The 19279-nt window shown below is 38.9% G+C and overlaps 2 protein-coding genes across 2 annotated transcripts in view; both read left to right on the top strand.

Moving 5' to 3' along the window:
* Window positions 1-5630: 5630 nt before the first annotated feature.
* LOC121940116 lies at window positions 5631-10253 on the top strand. The gene is made up of 3 exons (XM_042482976.1): window positions 5631-6458; window positions 7600-7704; window positions 8928-10253. The coding sequence occupies exons 1-3, from the start codon at window positions 5696-5698 to the stop codon at window positions 9023-9025; spliced, it is 966 nt and encodes a 321-aa protein (XP_042338910.1). The 5' UTR covers window positions 5631-5695; the 3' UTR covers window positions 9026-10253.
* Window positions 10254-11323: 1070 nt separating this feature from the next.
* Window positions 11324-19279, top strand: part of psmd1 (proteasome 26S subunit, non-ATPase 1) — a 45868-nt gene continuing 37912 nt past the window's right edge. Inside the window, exons 1-16 of the mRNA XM_042515993.1 lie at window positions 11324-11495; window positions 12491-12534; window positions 13393-13466; window positions 13671-13840; window positions 14081-14289; window positions 14423-14566; window positions 15254-15480; window positions 15829-15889; window positions 15989-16117; window positions 16233-16321; window positions 16433-16511; window positions 16610-16783; window positions 17006-17117; window positions 17482-17678; window positions 18101-18196; window positions 18780-18844. Of these exons, the coding sequence (XP_042371927.1) occupies window positions 11480-11495; window positions 12491-12534; window positions 13393-13466; window positions 13671-13840; window positions 14081-14289; window positions 14423-14566; window positions 15254-15480; window positions 15829-15889; window positions 15989-16117; window positions 16233-16321; window positions 16433-16511; window positions 16610-16783; window positions 17006-17117; window positions 17482-17678; window positions 18101-18196; window positions 18780-18844 (1886 nt within the window). The 5' untranslated portion in view covers window positions 11324-11479. The remainder of the gene's footprint in view (window positions 11496-12490; window positions 12535-13392; window positions 13467-13670; window positions 13841-14080; window positions 14290-14422; window positions 14567-15253; window positions 15481-15828; window positions 15890-15988; window positions 16118-16232; window positions 16322-16432; window positions 16512-16609; window positions 16784-17005; window positions 17118-17481; window positions 17679-18100; window positions 18197-18779; window positions 18845-19279) is intronic.

Raw genomic sequence — 19279 nt, 5'->3', positions numbered from 1 at the left:
AGGTCTGATCCGTTGTGTATTGTTTAAAACTGGGGCGTTATAATGTTTCTTCCCAGAAACACCTTCTCCACTGCTGTATTTGCCTTTCCACTCACCATGACAAAAAGGACAGCTTGTTTTGGGGCTCCGCAGTTAAAAAGGTGGACCGTAGTTGGTTTTGGTCGCTTGTTTTTTGTGCTGCTCCTTGGAACTGTGTTTGTAGGTAAGCAATTTACACTGAAATTATTTTAAAATAGTAAAAATGTCACTTGCATAACTATTCTAAACTTTACTCTGTTTGTTGTGATACTGCTGTGTGCTACAATGACTTTTTGTGATAATACACCACCAGTACAATTATTGTTGTAATTTGCATTGTTGTTCACTTTGTTTGAGAATGAGAGTCTCTTAAAGTGTCATGATGACCATAAACTCAAAGTAGAGAGAAAATCCACTCAAAAATACTGACCAGCCTTTGTAATTTATATATATTTCTGGGTCAAACAAGATAAGTTATGGTGTGTGAAAGTGCACAAAACTGCAGATATTAAGATATCCTATTTACTGCTGCCAGCATGCCAGCTCTGACTGATGTAAAACAAGGCAACATCTTTCTTCTGTATGAACATTGTTCTGTGAAAATAGAAATTACAAATCACACAAATTAGGACTTAGAAAATGGGGAAAGTACATGTTATGACACTTAAATTCCTAGAGTGCAAAACAGCATCACATTATGATATTCAACAGTGTAACTTCACCTATACTGCAGGCTTTGTTTTGTAGCTGGTTACTGCTAACAGCTATATTCCTCCTAACAGTGTTTGTTTTTCTCATCTGAAGTTCAAATTTCAAATCTCTTTGAAATTTGTATTGTTTCAAAGTGATACTGTGCTGGTTTAAATTCACACCAAACAAATGCTTCAGGTTCTCAAGGGGAGTCTGGGGTGGAGAAAGGAGCCACCTTCAGGTCGTCAGAGGATCAACCACTCCTGCAGCATTCCTTCACTTCAGGTTATCAGTTTCTCTGTACTTGAATGAAGAGGAAATTAGGCCAAATTAATATTAGTGTATTCTGTCATCACACACTTTATAAGTTTTACTTTTTACATGTATTATAACCCCCCCAAAAATGATAATTAAATGTCCTGTCTTTTTGATGATGTATCCACAGTCTTGCCACTACAAACTCCACATGACACCAACATGATGGAAAACATCAGTAGAGGAAGAAGCAGTTCTTCCTCCGCTGACACTGAGGACTCTGTTTTGCCTCCACAGTTTCTGACTGCCTCTCATCTTTCTGCTCTCAGAGATCTGGTGTCGCACAAGAAAATCACAGGTGGTGAGCTTTTACCGTGTTTCCTCTCTCAACTCAAAACAGCATTATTCAATTTTAAAAAAGAAGTCTTTTCTAAGAACTGGGGATGAGTTGACCTGGACTGAGTGCTATTTGCAGATATTTAGTTTTGTTGTTATTTCACTCTGCTCAAATGTCAGATGTGTACAGAGCAAAATGATCAGCACTATTTATCATTTTAAAAGGAAATTCTAGACTTTCATTTGTCTGCATCCTTAAACTATTAGTCAGTTGAGAAAGGTAGAATAGCCGTGATAAAATGACTTTTCAGCTACACTGAAACTCACTGAAACAAAAGCATTGCAACTCTCCAGTCTTCAGACCCAAAACACTGCACCCTAGAGCCACAAGATGGCAGCAAAAGAATGAATTTTAGCTTGTGAGCTACTTCTTTAACCTGATGTTTTTTATGCCTTAACTACTGCAAGTATTCAGAGTTTCCCATAAATGTATTTTACCTGTTAGGGTGTGAAAGCCTGAACAGCATTAGGCTGTCCCATGTTAACAGACCCATCTTCATACTAAGTTTGTACCTTAAGTTATAAGTGTGACTACTACTATTACTACTACTACTAATGATAATGATGATGATTATTCAGATATTATTATTATTATTATTATTATTATTATTGTTATTATTATTATTGTCGGAGAAGTTCTAGGTTGAGTGATTTGGAGGTAGAGAGGTGCTGTTGAAGTGGTACATACCAGGACTGTGATCACCTGTTTAACATGGTGGGAACCAATGTCAGCCTACACTTTCTGCTATCCAACCCTCTGCGCTTTTAATTAAAGTTTTACAGCACTATGACATTTTTATGACATACAATACTATTACATTTTATTACATTTTTATGGGATACTAACACTTTATTAGCACTATCAAAATCGACAATGATATAGCCTACACAATGCTCATTACATTCTAGTTTTACACTTTTTAATACAGTTGAAAGTAATGAAACAGAGAGACCGTACAGTGATTGATTATATCTGCCAACAACAGTTGGGCAACAGTTTCTGCTGGAGCACAGCAAAATTACTGCACAAACCACATGCAGAATTGCAGTACACATTTATATTAGACCCAGTTGTAATAGTAATAATGGCAATTTGTTAGTTTATTTATGATAAGGATTACGTTTGCCAACAATGACTTCAGACGGCATTGGTTGCCCAATGAAGCCCGGCACATTTTTTCATTTAAATTTTTAATCAGTATACTATGAGGGAGTATATTTGAATACTGTGGGTATGTGTCTCCTCCCATATATGTAATATAATTATGGAATAGGTACAGGAGTTTAAAACAAAGCAACTATGGCCATAAAGGAAAAGACGACAGAATGAATCACAGTGTGTGGTCAGCCGTCCTTCATCCCTTCATTATGAGACTAAAAATCTTCACCAAAGCTATTAAAATGTATCTTGTGTTTTTGTCTGGCTGTAGGCCTATTCTTATGATTTACTCTTGCAGGAATGAACATAATGTTGCTGCGTTTCTGAAATGTGGTCTGACCCGACTCCATAAGTCAGAGTGGAAAACTCTATATGTACAGTACTAACAAGTTAAAAGATTCATTTATGAGATGAAAAATGAAAATGTGAACTAATAGTGAACATCCTCCTACCAGACGCAAAATGACTGATGATAGCTGATATGAAAGACCAGATTGACCAATACATCAGTCAGGCCAATATAACATAGACTGCAACAATTATTTGGCCCAGCACTGAATACAAACATACAAAACTATCTGATTTGATTAGATTAATATTTTAATTCAAACATGTAAAATAAACAAAACAAACAACTATAAAAAACAAAACAAAATAATAGAAATTGAAACAAAGTCAGTGAATAGATTCTTATAAACAACATATACACACACACACACACATTAACTTATATATGCACATACACACATATATACATATAATTTACACACACATATATGCATATATATCAAACACAGTATGTATGCACACACACAAACACACATTATACCATTTATTAACAGTAATTCAAGTTTTCTGTACAATGCAGGTGTCAGACCGTGACAGCAGACAAAGACTTGACTGTCATCGTAGTCTTTCCTCATTGTTATACCTCTGGAAAACATTTTTTTTGAACATTGTCTTGAACTGAATAATGATTGTGCTTTGCTTTAGTTCCTCATTCCAAGTCTCACTCTACAGACTGATAAACACATACTCTTCATGGTTGTATGGCCGCAAAGTTTCCTAAAATTAACCTTTCCTCTAAAATGATAACAATTGTTTTTGTCTTGTCTTTTGTCTGTACTTAAGTACTTAACTTTTACTTATTTATTTTACAGTTCGTTTAGGGCTCCGTGTCTCTCTCACTGGTCCAAGGGAGCTTCTTAACCCTGAGCTCCTCCTTTCCCTGAACAAAGAGGTCAGTGGTTTACCCAGCACACCTGAATAACTTTAAAGTCATGAAGATGTGTAAAATTTAAAAAGTATTATAATTTTTCTTTGTGGTTATAAAAAACATAGTTTGGAGGGATTGTACATATGATCATATTCAAAATTTAAGTCATCAAAAGAGATGAAAAAGAAAGACAAGAATATCAACAGTGTTTATTTTGCATATGTTAGACATTATATACACAGGAAGCAGTCGCCTCTGACAGTGAGTGCATGGAGGCTCTGTTTGAAGAAAAGCCAAATAACAAACACAAAGCCCGGCTAATCAAAGTTCAGTCAGTCTAAAGGTCAAAGACCCAGGAAACTTCTGTGCTGGCTTTGATCAGACTTTACAGTTTATCATTCATTCATCAGTAAACAATGGGCCGATCCCACGCAGACTCCGAAGCTGAAGTTATTTAATTTCAAAGTTATCAAATTTCAACTCATGAACTCAGTGCCATTTCAGACTAACAGCACCTTTTAATTAAAGAGCAGGCATGGTTGGATTAAAGGATTAGAGTCTCAAGAACTCAACAGACTGTTGATGTAGAGGGCCGGGGGTTTAAGGGTCAAAGGAATTTTTGATCTTATAAAGAAGTCAAGCAGCTCTGAAGCCATTTGAACAATTATGTATAAGAAGTTACGACAAGTGAGGCTTGTGTGTTGACGTTGGTGCTTATGACTGTCCTCTCTTTGTTTCCTTTTTTGTTCGAGAAGCCAGGAATCTACAACACTGGAGCGAAGGCAGGACTCTTTTCAATGAGAATAGTGGGAATAAAAAGATTGACCTCTGCACCCTGATTTCATCATCCCACAATCTGTTCTCTTGTTGTTAGGGACTGTTAGGTATTGATAAGAGGGGAGAGGGTGGTGCAAAGTGGGAGAGGCACTTCAAATATTTTTAAGCACTGGGTAGGAAATTATATTTTTTGATTTGGCTGAGGAGAGGGACATTTAACCCTAAATTGTTGTGTTTTGTATTTATTTAAAATATCCCCAGAACTCTACAACCCGCAAGTGGGTTTGATAGGCATGTTTTTGTTCTCCAAAGTCACACAATTTATCATAACCAGAAACTGTGACATGAAATTATTTATCATGGAGGAAGGGTCATGAAATAAAATAAAACAACCAAGTCAGACCCCAACCATCCCCCTACTCTGATAACTAAAGTACAGTCCCTTTTGTGATCTTGTTTCATCTCAGTTTAATTTGAAGTCACTATTTTTGTTACTATAATCCTTTAAAGTTTATTATCTTGAATTAAGCCTGTGTTGCATATGATCACTATCAGTCGGTCCCAGGGGTGTCATAGTGGGGGGAAAAGAAGGACTGTTTATTTGCAAAGTCTGGCATGACAAGTTTGGTTTTGTTTGCTTTTTTTTTTTTTTTAAAAAAAAGGTGCTAAAACTAAATAAAAAATACTAATTAAATCTATATAAAGACTGAGCTTTTTATTTTACAAAAAGTGGAAACTCTCTGAGACCCTCTCACCCCTAAAGGCAAAATGATTTGGTCTGCCCACTGAGCCGAGAGACAGACTACTTATGCAACTGGAGCACCACAGACTGTTAAATCTAACCCGAAAGAGGTGAAAATAGAGTTCCAAAAAAAGGAAATGAGAAAAAGAAAAAAGAAAGAATGAATGAAAGAAGGCAAATGTGTGTGAGAGACATGGATCTTAAAGGAAGGGTGGGGGCCCCACAGACTGCTCACGGATTTGATGCTACGGCCCTGCTTAGTCCCGCCCCATACAATGATCAGCCAATAGTAATCGAAGCTGAGTCTTCATTCACACCCTTCCTACTGGTGTTCGTGATGATCATGAGGAAGTTTTCTGCACCACACCGGTCGCAGAGGTGGTAGTGAATGGCCTGACAGTCCGTAAACATAACAGTTCCGCGCGGACGTAATTGCGCGAGGATGGCAGACGCAGACTTACCGGAGGACACGCTGTCCGAGGAGGAGAGGGAGTTTCAGAAGATTATAGCTTTGATCGGAGGTAAAGAGAGGATTTATCTGGTGAGCGATGCATGTAAAAGTAAAGAGGTGGACGGGGATGATGACGCTGGAATAATGCGGGAGTTTATTCGTGACATGTTTAACAACAACACCCCGGAAATCAGCAACGGGGAGCCCCAAACCAATCCGCCAAGCAGCCACGTCGATGCTGCTAGTGCGAAACCCATTTGCGGCAAGGAGGCTGTAAACAGCAACGATATACCTCTAATAGCGAGGCCCCAGGATTTCGAATTGGGAGAGGACGGTGTGAAGGAAAAGCGACCAACGCGCAACTGCAACGCTCAAAGAATAGCAACGAGGAGGGCAAACATTTACAGCCTGAAGCGAACTATAGACTCTCCTATCATCATATTCATCTTCAGACAGACATTTATCAGCAAAACGTCTAACGAGCTGTGCTTAAAAGAGACGTTGAAGGACGTAAGAGCACGCACAAAACGTGCCAGAATCGCCCGACCAGCTCTGATTGGATTAATACGCACCAGACAGGAGAGCGCCGAGACGCAGCAGTGTGCGCAACTCCTGGAGCGTCTGATCCGCTCAGTGTTCCACAAACAGTCACCAGAGACAATATGGGTGGGCTGTTTCATCCCGAAGACAGAGGCCAAAATGCTCAGCATCAAGAAAAATACCTGCAAAGTTATACATTCATCTCAAACAGCAGGTGTAATAACACACATTGTCCTTATCTAGTTTTACACGCATCATTTCACATTAGGCAATTACTTCTTGCAAGTATAATGTAGTCTTTCTTGTTTGTTCAAACACATGCGGCTTTTTTGCTCAGGCACACGTCAGCAGGACAGATTTGTCAACATGAAGTTTGAACTGTGGTGTGTTTAACCAGGCACCACACAGCTTTGGTTAGGCATTCAATTTTAGAGTGCCAAAACAATGGAAAACTACAGATTTTGACATGTGTAAAACACTTACAACACATTAAAAAGCAAGCTTACTACTATATACTATATACTGTCACATATAGGTTTACCCTAACCCTAACCCCATTTCACACTATTCTACAGCCCTCTGCATTGGTGAAAGGAAAGCAGTGATCCTTTTGGAAATTAAACAAGTTAATTAACAGTGTTGCAATCTTAGGCCACCATAGATGATTTGCTGTTTTAGAGTTCTAATGAGTGTGTATATATATATAACAGTCAGTATTGAACTTTGGATATGCCTTGGCTGCAACCTGGTGTAAATTAAATGCACCAGAAGAATCTCATATTGTCTGCCAACAGAGTTCAAGACATGCTAAGTCTAAGTGGAAACGGAGACCACACTAAACTCTGGTAACTTAAGCCTTTTCTGAAATATTTGCATTTTTAATGCGATATACATATTTCCATGATGTTCTGGTTGTATTTTAGTGAAGAGACTACTGAGAAATAAATATATAGGTTTATTATAACTTTGCTAAAATAGCAAAGTTTAAGGTGGCCTAAGACTTTTGCACAGTACTATAGCTACCCATAAAAAAAAGTAACTAAGTAAGTAAGTAAATATATGAATATAATTGGTGTTATGGTGAAATCATGGTAGATACATGTACTTATAATTAGATCAACTCACTAATTAGCAAGGTCACCGTGTAAATTCCTGGAATATTTTTCAAAGAGTGACTTGTATTAGTGCACTTCACTATGTAAGTCAATCCACAACATTCACAAGACCACTCATTTCTGCACACATTTTTCTTCCCAGGCATGACTACAAAGGCCAGGAACAAAAGGAGCATTCATAAAACAATCAGGCCCTTAGATAAAGTGCCAAATTGTTAAATGCTTATTATTGCCTTTCAGATAATACCAGGGATAGAGGGAACCTGCTTTTCTGGCCATTCCAATGTTTGTTCTGGGCTCAGAGAAGAGGCCAGGCCAACAACTCTTCAACTGGCAGGCAAAGAGGTAAAGCCGCATTGTCCCAGTGTTCAGTTTGACTGAGCTATACAGGCATTTCTGTTCCCACAGGATTCTTTCAACTCCTCTTTTCCCTTTCTGTTCTTTTCTTCATCTACTCTATACACCAGCTTAGTCCTGTTCAGGGTTTCCAAGGGACTGGAGCTAAACACAGATTGCACTACATGGGCAAAAGGCATGGATACAGGTTGCCAATCTATCACAAGGCCAACAGACAAACAAAGACATAACACATTCACTCTTCATAGGTTTGTGTTTCGATAAGATTTGATGCAATGATGAACAAAAAAAACTGTGATAGAAAAGCAGAGAGGACCAGTTCAACCTCAGCATACAAAGCTAGAGTTGCAATTCCGCAAATATTTAAGATTGAAAATTTCCATAGGAATTTAGGGGAAGTTCTGGGAATTTCCAAAAACCTTCATGGATTTATCTGTCTGTTTACCAACCCTCTGTTTCCCTATACCAGGTCACAAAATATTTAGTATTTTTGGCAAAACTGAGTTTGCTTTTTCAGAAATTTAAGAAATATTTTTGCTCTTACTATCACTGTCTCTCCATTTGCAGCTGATAATTTATAAATGAAAAAAAAAATCCAGAAATTACCTGGAGAAATTCAGGAAATGACTGACCGAGTGAAGCAGATATGGCAGGTTGGAAGGAAAATGGATGGTGACAAAAAAAAGAGAATTCTAACTGTTACAACAAAATAGCTTCTTGGATGCACTGACCATCAGATTTATCCTACACACAACTGAAAGATTTAGCCAGACAGGCAGACACATACTGTCAACACTTGACAAATGTATAGGGAGCAAAGAAATACTGACATCTGTCTGTAGCCAAGTGTAATCATATAATATGATCATAATTTAGAGTAATACCACTATTATAATAATGAAAACAACAGCAACAATAATAATTTATAATATATAATATAATCATAATTTCATTAAGAATCAATTGCATAGGGTCCCTGGTGGCTCAGTGGATAGAGTGGCGCCCCATGTCCAGAGGCTGTTTCCTCACCACAGAGGCCGTGGGTTCAAATCCAGCCCCGGCCCTTTGCTGCATGTCTCTCCCTCTCTCTCCCCCTTTCATGCTCACACTGTTGTGTCAATTAAAGGCAATAAAAACCCAAAAATGATCTTTAAAAAAAATCAGTTGCACAGTAAGTAAAAATGTTTCCATGGTTTTGGTTGATTTTTCAGGAGACAATGGAAGTAGAGAAGAAGGCATCCCTCTGAAAACCATTTCCTTGTCTGTGGGGCCTCATGTCGATGGAGAGTCAGCTGCAGGAGACAGCTGATGTCGTGACACATGACCTGTGGCTACAGGCATATCTCTGTAGACAATCCTGTTGTAACTGTGAAGATTTAGTTGGTCTTGTGGTGCTACAGAGCCTTAATACATGTTACAGTGTTTCTTCATAGTGTTAAATGTTCCCACCGCTGAGCCAACAGGATTCTTGTCCTGAAGCAGTTGTTGCTTAATAAGTCAAACAATAACCATCCTGCTGATTTACACATTGTCTTTGATGCACAATTGGTTAGTCAACTGTAAGTCATTTGTTTTATACAGGTAGGTGTTGAGCATGCTTGACTGTAAGCTTGCTGCACCTCCAATGGTACCTGTTTGGTTGGATATCAAATCATTTAACACACTTTAGGCCTAGATAGATATTTGTCTGTTATTTAGTACATGTTTGAACTGCAGAATGGCTAGGCTACAGTCAAAAACTTACAGCAAAAGTACTCTTTTGACATGACACATATTCCAGTCCAGGGCTGCCTGCACGGCCCCAGAGCTCCAGGTGACTCAAAAAGCCCAGTCTTATTGTGTGTCATGTGGTTTGTGCTAATTGGATTGACAGTTTAATTGAGAATATACTACATCATAACATCAGCTGACACAATAAGAGCCTTAAGCGGGGCCTGCCTGCTGCATGAGCCCCCCCCCAACACACACATACACATACACACACACACACACACACACACACACACACACACAACCCCCCACTCAGATTCCACAGCAGGTTAATCCAGCAGCCATCTTCAAGTGTTAAATGTGAAATTTTAAATTTTGTCTTCTTTTTTTCCCCACATTCATCTGTTAGAACTGTGTGCCTTAGATGACTGCTATTAACAGTAGCATTATCTTCAATAGAAGTATAAAACTGCTTTTCACCTTTAAAAGGGTGGTTCAGATTTTTTTTAAGTGGAGTTGTATGGGGTACTTATCTAGAGACAGTATATTACATACAGTAGACATCAGTCAGTATGCCCCCAGTTTGGAGAAGCAGGCTGGTGTCAGACACAAAAGCTAAGAACAGTATTGCTGTGGATGGGGGTCAGCAACAAAGCGTACTTAAGCCTTCTCATAAAAAAATCCCACTTGAAAAAATCAATATCAGTTTAGTGTACGCTATATTGAAAGTATTTTCACCTCTTTACCTTAGTGTCAGAGAGCTGGTTCCAACAGGGAAGCTGTCAATGGCTTCAGTTCCCCATCTATGCTCTCATCAAAGCCACCAGACTCCACCAGCCACCAGAAAAACAGTAAATTTAGCTCACTAAACACAAGACCTGCTTGTCTACTTGTGTTCGATCAGTTAGTTTGTGTCATTGTGTGGCCTTGGTGAATCAAAACTAACCCCCTTAAAAGCACACAATAACATAAACAAAATAACTGCTTGAGACAGCAGTAGACCAGCAGCTCCTGTGTTCAGTGGTGTAAAATCACTCATTTTCTCAGTGGAGTCTGGCTTTGAAGAGAGCGATAAAACAGCTTCATTTTCCTGTTGAATTGCTGTCTGAGGGTAAAGCAGTAAATATAAAGTGTATACCTAAACAGACATGGAATTTTTAAATGTGGCTTTTTTTAGGTGGCTTAAATTCGTTTTGCTGCTGACCCCCTCTACAGCAGTAGGCTGTAATGTTTAGCGTGTGATGGTACTCCTGTCTGCTTCTCCAAACTGGGGGCATTTTAAGTACTGCATACAACCCCACTATGAAAAAAAACACCTGTCCTTATAATGTATTTATGTAGGCTACTGGTTTGTACACTCATATAGGCCTAAATATGTAAATAAACACATTTAATCTTGAGTCAGTGTGACATTAATTGCCTATTCTTTCAGAATAAAAGTAGGATATTGAGAGAATAAAAGTAGGATATTTAGAGATTCAGTTAGCAACTGAGATGAATTCCTTAGTCAACACCATATTTATATATATTACATGCATAACAGCCACATTGTGCTGCTATCTTCAGTTAATCAAGGTGCAAAGTCAGATCACGGATGTATTATACATAGATGTATTATAAGGAAGGGAAGCCAAATGGGCAGAAGAACTGATTCACGGTTGAGCCCGTTTAGAAAAACCAGTGCATAAATCGAATACTTTCAATCACTATATTTTTTATAATTCATTTTAAATCCAACAGAAGCTTGTAAGATATTAGTATAAATCATTGACATACTACGAATTAACCCTACTTATGATGATACAATAGATAACATTATATTTTTTATGCATTTTTAATCAGGCGATAAAGAGGCCAGCCGGAACCCGGAGGTCCTTTTAGAAGTGGACTTGCGGTATTGGACAAAAAGAAGGTAGCAGCGGCTGCTTTTGGTTCAACTGTTTTGGATTTTCAGATACTACAAATTTTCTATACGAAATATCCCGGAAAAATCCCACGGAAATCCACCGTTAAACCGGGATCTTGGGGCTGAGGAGGGAATATAGAATCAACCATGATAACATCTGCCGGTAAGTCATAGAAAGTGCTTTTATTGTGCTAGCCGCAAGTTTAGCTAGCTGCCATTGATTTAGCTGAGTCACACAGCTAGTATAGCAGTTGACAGGCAGCCGTTAGCCGGCGACGGCTAATACATTCACCAAGTTATTTTTCAGGACGGAAGAACCCGGTTTGATGTGTCTTTGGCATAGCGAGGCGATCGTTGCAATAATGTTTCAAATATAGTAATTCATAATAAGCTACAGTAACGTCAGTGATAACCGTCAAGTCCTCGGTGGTGTTACACTGGTACAGCATCGACTTCTTCAGCTTTGATAATAAGCTGTTCACGTTTATATAAAATATAAAAGCAGGATTTTTCTTTTCACCTTGGAAAAATTATCAAGGGAACACGTGTTAAAGCTAATAATAGTCCATCCCATACATTATGATGTCTTTTTTTCCATCGACACTGTTTACAGTTTAGCTGTGCTAAACAACTTCAGATTTCACCGTTGACCTGTTTTGTATTTCATGTCAGCGACACTATGGTTTTAACACTGAATTTCTGCTGGTTTTATGGTTTAACTTTAAATAAAGTGGGCGTTCCAGTATTTATATTAATACATCTTAAACTCGTTAAAGTCGATATTTTTTAATGTTTTGCCTTTAATCATATTCAACTGACACTGACACAATGCTAATGCTAAGAACAACGACTGAAAATGTACTGTCTGTGGTTAAGAAATAATCTTGTAAATTTTGTATCTGAACGTGTATGATGAAACTGACTTATGTTATTTGTTATATTAATATTTTGTTGTTCCCTAGACTTCACTAAAATATATAATACATGGCCAGGGTGGCTTGTATTGTAAAACAAAAGGAAACAAATAAACACACACATTTATAGCTTAAAGCCATACTTGGATAAAGATGAAGATATATGAACTCGAAGAATCAAGCAAGCATTCAGTCCATTTTGATTCTCTTTTCATTTTTCTTGTTTTTATTTATTTGTTTCTAGCTGGAATTATTTCACTCCTTGATGAGGAGGAGCCACAGCTCAAGGTAAGAACTGTTTGCACACAGGATTGGAAACTCACTTTTTCTTCACCTGCCACTGAGTCTGGTGGAATCCAAAATCTACCAGCCACTCAATAGATTACCATTGTTTTTGAGGCTGATCAGTGAAGCAAATCTAGCAGCCACTTGCATATTTTACCAGCATTTGGCTGGTTGCTGGTGCTAATTTCCAACCCTGGTTGGAGAGCACCTGGAGATTGCAAACTCCCATACAGAACTGATATAATGTCATGTTATGCCAAGCCAAAGAACATTCTGAATTATAGAGGTTACATGCGAGTGTGTTTTTACTTATTTGTAAAAGCTTTAGGACACTGGCTTTCCGTGAAAGGTATCACAATGAGTCAACAATAAAGCTCTCAGGCTCTCAAACACAATATTAAATGTACTGTATCATGTTCAATGGAAGAGTGGCTCCCTAGAGGGTTGAAGTGCGGTGTGATGATCTCTCTGTAGAGAAAAACAAACTGTAATGTGGCTAGTAAAGAGTTTTGTTGATCTGTCTGCCCTTCGTGTGCAGTCATTGGTTTTACCTCCAATGCATAATAGTTAATGAAAACAAGAGGCTATCATTTCAGCATGCAACTTTCAGACTTTATATTCTTGTTTGAAGTCAGCTTTGCAAAGTGCTACCCTTTTACATTTCTACAGGTAAAGACTTAAGTAATGATGGCACCAAAGTTGAAGCTTGATACTAACTGCAATTTGAGCACAATTCTCTTCACAAGCCCAAACGATAGAATCTTATAAGCTGGATCTCATATAATGACGGCTTTGCTTTGACAAAAGTTCACACAGAAATGTTTTGATATTATGTGTTTGTGATATCTATTTTATTTGCAGGAGTTTGCTCTGCACAAGCTAGATGCCATTGTAAATGACTTCTGGGCTGAGATTTCAGGATCAGTGGATAAAATGTAAGTACCATTGATTCCCCTTGCCACTACAACTAACATGAAAGTAAACTGAGGCAGCAATAATTTCAGCTCCTAGTTTTACCTCTCTTTCTGCAGTATGAAAGATAATTTTGATGTGGTCATTTACATTCAGTAGTCATACAAAAAGATGTACTGCAGGTCACATTTTTCAGTCTTGTGTAACCATCTGTTGTCTACTCTCAGTGAGGTCCTGTATGAGGATGAGACATTTCGGAGCAGAGCATTTGCTGCCCTGGTGGCCTCTAAGGTTTTCTACCATCTCGGAGCCTTTGAGGAATCTCTGAACTATGCTCTCGGTGCTGGAGATCTCTTCAATGTCACAGATGACTCAGAATACGTGGAGACCATCATTGGTGAGAAATCAAACAAAAACAAATCTCATTTATATGACTTACCTCCCTCTTTAATGATCATTTGACAGTTCTGTTTGGATACTGCTGTGAACCTGATTTTTTTTTTTCCAGTGTGAAGTGAATAACTTGAATGCAGTAAAAAAGAATCATACCTCCAGATTACAAACCCACCTGGGAAATAAGATTTTGACTTAAACTACGTCACTGACCTCACATTCTTTTTTTTGCGTTTGCTGCTAGCCAAATGCATCGACCACTACACCAAGCTGCGGGTGGAGAATGCCGAGCTGCCAGAGGAAGAAGAGAAGAAAAGCATCGACCCCCGCCTTGAGGGCATTGTCAATAAGATGTTCCTGCGTTGCCTAGATGATCACAAGTACAAGCAGGCCATTGGCATCGCCCTGGAGACTAGGCGACTTGACATGTTTGAGAAGACCATCTTAGAATCGGTCAGTCAGCAATGTTATTCACAGCCGACTTCACTTTACTCATATACAGTTAATGGTTTTCTTGTTTTTCTCTCTTGTTGCTTGTCATGAAATATGTTAATCAATTTTACTTTTCTTATCTCCTCTCATGCAGAATGATGTGAGTGGCCTCCTTGCTTACAGCCTGAAGGTCTGCATGTCCTTGATGCAGAACAAGAAGTTCCGCAACGAGGTGCTGCGGGTGCTGGTCAAGCTCTACATGAACTTGGAGAAGCCTGATTTCATCAATGTCTGTCAGGTAACAATCAGCTTTATCAACACTTTGTGGATCATCTCCCGGACTTACCCCTTAATGTTATAAATATATGTCCTGCTTGAGAAAGATTTGGTTCTAATAAGTTGTTGTTTAGTCTCTTTTTAGTATTTGAATGGGTTAACATTTTCTCCAACACAAACTTTGATTTGTAAGGATTCTTTTAGGAAAAGTTTCTTAGTTTTTCAGAATGATGATTGATGATTGATGATTTGATGTTTGGTACTATGCTATCTTTAATTCAATTTTTTGATTGCTTGCAGTGTTTGATGTAGTTGTGGATATTAGTTCTGCTGATCTAGGTACAATAAATGCTCAGTTGCCAGTTTATCAAGTTAATGTAGCTGAAACCAGTGCAGTCTAATACAACAGTCTTGCAGTAATTCCTAATAAATTGGCAACTGAGTGTAGATTAGCTTGCCTAAGAGCATCATCTTTATCCTCAAGATACGAAATAAAATGATGCCTCTTGTTGGCTACAGCTTACCAGTAGTAGCCCAGAGTCATACAGACAGCTGTTGCTGTGCTTCATGCACTATGTAACAGTCAGAATCAATGCTTTAGACAGATAATATGCATTTCACAACTTCTCTCTAAAGAATTTGAGTTTTCAAAAACTGTGTTAGAACCATCAAATCCCTCTCTAATAACATTCTCTCCTCACCTCTTTAGTGCCTGATATTCCTGGACGACCCGCAGGCTGTGAGTGACATCCTGGAGAAGCTGGTGAAGGAGGACAACCTGCTGATGGCCTATCAGATCTGCTTTGATCTTTATGAGAGTGCCAGCCAGCAGTTCCTCTCCTCTGTCATCCAGAACTTGCGCACTGTTGGAACACCTATCCCTGCAGTCCCTGGCTCTACAAACACAGGCACTGTGCCCACACCAGACAAAGACAGGTGGGCAGGGGAAGAAAACATTAAGGCCGAGGCTGAAGCATTGTGTCTTGGCTCACATTTAAAAAGGCTTAAGGATTTGTCACATCTAATGGTTTTGATTTAAGTCTGTTTAGACTTTCACAGACGCTTTGAGTTACTAGGAAGGTAACCAAAAACTCAACATTTTACAAGCATGCATGCTCTTCAACTAAAGAAGTTAACATGAGAGTTAGAATAAACTCTTATATACATGTAGATCATATAGCCCATTATGTCATGTACAGTGAATATATGTGAGACTGGTGGCAACCAACTGAATCTGTACACAGACTTATTTGAGTCATTGTGTTTGTGTTTTTTGTGTTACAGTGATGCAATGGAGACAGATGACAAGGCGGGAAGCTCCCCTGCTGGAAAGCTGACAGAAACGGTTTGCTCTTTGGATTGTTTTGTACTGTAGCACTTTCTTTCATAAAGCAACTCTGACTTGGTTGTCAGCTCCTTATTTTGCCCCTTGGTGTTTTTGCAGAAGGATGAGCCCAAAGACCAGAACGCCAAGATGATCAAAATACTTAGCGGGGAGATGGCCATTGAGCTGCATTTGCAGTTCCTAATCCGAAATAACAACACAGATTTAATGATCCTCAAAAACACAAAGGTAATATAGATGAGTAACAAGACGAATGGCTTAGAGAACAAATTGTTGTTTACACTGTCAGTTGAACTGCCGCTTCCTCCTGAGCTTTTATTCCTTTTTTTGTCTGTCACTTCAGGATGCAGTCCGAAATTCGGTATGCCACACAGCCACAGTAATAGCCAACTCTTTCATGCACACGGGGACCACAAGTGACCAGTTCCTTAGGTAACTGTGCTGTCAGCATAGAAACGAATATGTCATAGATTGCATAGAGACGTTGAGTAACTTACTTGCTGTTAGTGACATTAAGGCCGATGTTTTTGTTTGACATTGTAGAGAAAACTTGGAATGGCTTGCAAGAGCCACCAACTGGGCAAAGTTCACAGCCACAGCAAGTCTGGGTGTCATCCACAAGGTAAATTTGCATCATTTTGATGATAATATGATGTAAATTAAAAAAGTACTGGTCAATTTATTCCAGATTTTTAACATAACATGCTGTTTTTTTTTCAGGGTCATGAAAAAGAAGCTCTCCAGTTAATGGCCACCTACTTGCCCAAAGACACTTCCCCTGGCTCCGCCTACCAGGAGGGAGGAGGCTTGTATGCTCTGGGACTCATTCACGCCAACCATGGCGGAGACATTATTGACTATCTGCTCAGTCAACTCAAGAATGCCAGCAATGATGTGAGTTTTTTGACATTTAATTTGAATTCTGGTTCTTTGAAATTTGCATACTAAAATATGACTCATGAAATGATGACAGTTTATGTTTACAGAAACTACAGTGCTTTTTTAGAATAAAAAGCTTAAGATACACATTTTTAACAGAGACCAGTGGCTGGTTAAGGTCACTTTGTCAGTTGGTTAATTTATGTATCAGTGTCTTTGCGGTCTGTTTTCTTCTAGATTGTCCGTCATGGTGGCGCCCTTGGCCTTGGTTTGGCTGCGTTGGGCACAGCCAGACAAGATGTTTATGACCTCCTCAAGTCCAACCTGTACCAGGATGATGCTGTTACTGGTGTGTACAAAATGAATTTGTGAATATCAGGGTAACAGTGTAGTTTTTGGTCCTGCTTGAATAGAATAGAATAGAATAGAGTAAGACTGGATTCAGGTTGCACAGAAATAATAAAGCATATGAACAAATGAATGATGAAATGCTTATAAATGAAAATCATCTTTTTTTTTTAAGAAAGAGTGATGTTTAGCATAGCAAATATAGAAACAAAAAGATGCCTACTGCGGTATTAATATTAATGTTACCAATGTCTCTGGTATGCAGTACTGTTAAATATAATTTAGTACTGCACACTACTAAACAACTGTTTATTGTTACGGGAAAACCAAACCAGCCATGCTGACAATGTCATGTAATCTCTCAGGTGAAGCTGCAGGCCTGGCCCTGGGTCTGGTCATGCTGGGTTCCAAGTCGGCCCAGGCCATTGAGGACATGGTAGGTTACGCTCAGGAGACACAGCATGAGAAGATCTTACGTGGTCTGGCAGTGGGAATCGCCCTGGTCATGTACGGGCGCATGGAGGAGGCTGATGCCCTCATTGAGAGCCTTTGCAGAGACAAGGTAGGACTGAAAAGCCACCAGGTAGCATGTCATACGCACAATGAGATCAGAATTGGTTAATTTCCAACAACAATAAAGTTTACAGTACTTTGTTTTTGTGGCATTGCAGCTTATGCACATAGTAACAATACATTTGAAATGACACAAGTTAGAGGGAAAAATCAGGGAGGGTATTGAAATAACTCGGTGTACCTTGCAGATGTAACCCGCAGTTCCAGTGTTTGATGTATTGAGTCCTGCATGTTCTCTATAACCCAGGTTGTGTGTGTATTTCATGTCACACGTGAGGCTCTTCTTTTGTACTTTGTGCCAAGGATCCTTCTATTAAAGCTAGATGTGGGAATTGACTCAAACTGTGTAAATCGTAGTTGCGACTCAGACTCAAGTCTCAAAGCTCTGCTTTCCTTCACTGTCTATGATAGGACCCCATCCTTCGGCGCTCTGGTATGTACACAGTGGGCATGGCTTACTGTGGCTCCGGGAACAACAAGGCCATCCGACGCCTGCTACATGTCGCTGTAAGTGTTTTCTGTTTGGCCCTCTTTACAACACATTATTTCAGAGAGGGGATGACAGGTTTATCATTCTGGCAGTGAAGCAAACGACAGCAGCCAGGGCTGCACAACTATGCCTGGCATCATAAATCAGATGAGTTTAATACGCTGGTTATGATTGTTTATTAAAGCCTTATCAAGTTCTATTGGGAGAGAAATATTAAACTGTAACCTTCAGCTTTAAGATAGCATATCAGTGTTTTCCTGTTTGTGCCTGATTTCACTCTGGGGTTTCACTGTTGCAACTCTTTACTTTAACAAGGAAAAATGTGAGATAAAGACATTACAGTTCAATTGCTGTGAATTTATGTACTGTATATGCCATTCATTGTGCTTTCAGTGTAAATGCAACGTAATGGGGTGTGAACAACTTGTTGTCCTGTAGGTGGCATCTCATACAAGCTAAAGTTATTGGATAGTGTGATAGTGGAGTATATTACTCACACTTTGGACCATAAGGGAGTTTACACTATGAAAGTTAAATGCAGGGATTTGATTAATCTCATTCAGTTTTCATGATTTGACTGCTTTGCTTCTTTTAATTAAGGTAAGCGATGTGAATGATGACGTCAGGAGGGCTGCTGTCGAGTCCATTGGCTTCATCTTATTCAGGTAAGGACCAGACTGAATGACTTGAGCTCTCACCACTGTTTAGTTTCCTGACATGCACCAGAAGCCTCTCTCTGCCAAAATTCCATTTATTTATTTGTCCGTTCTCTTACACTCACTGCTTTGTGTTTAGACAAATTAAACCTGCAAAAATGCATTTATGCAGTTTGTTCATCAACTGAATTATAAATTCCTCAAGATTTGCTATAGAAGGAACTATATTTTTGGTACAGGACTGAAGCTCAGCTGCACTGACGCCAGCATAGAAGAACTCTAGCTAGCCCCAGAGAAAACTGTTATAAGACATTTATCTCTAAAATGGACTCCAGACAAAGTAGGAGTTTACACTCAAAAATGAGCAATTATGTGTTTGTCACACATATGACACTGAATATTTTTACTGTTTTTAGCTTCCCTTGAAAAGTATAACTATTAAAC

The sequence above is a fragment of the Plectropomus leopardus genome, chromosome 3 (assembly GCF_008729295.1).
Source record: "Plectropomus leopardus isolate mb chromosome 3, YSFRI_Pleo_2.0, whole genome shotgun sequence".
NCBI lineage: Eukaryota > Metazoa > Chordata > Actinopteri > Perciformes > Serranidae > Plectropomus > Plectropomus leopardus.
Note: the sequence above shows the minus strand (reverse complement) of the source record. Positions and strands in the feature narration are given on the sequence as shown.

Coding starts and splice junctions, on each gene's coding strand:
- LOC121940116 (XM_042482976.1), top strand. CDS start 5,696: ATGGCAGACGCAGACTTACCGGAGGACACGCTGTCCGAGGAGGAGAGG. Junction 6,459..7,599: donor ACATTCATCTCAAACAGCAG/GTGTAATAACAC, acceptor ATTGCCTTTCAG/ATAATACCAGGGATAGAGGG. Junction 7,705..8,927: donor TTCAACTGGCAGGCAAAGAG/GTAAAGCCGCAT, acceptor TTGATTTTTCAG/GAGACAATGGAAGTAGAGAA.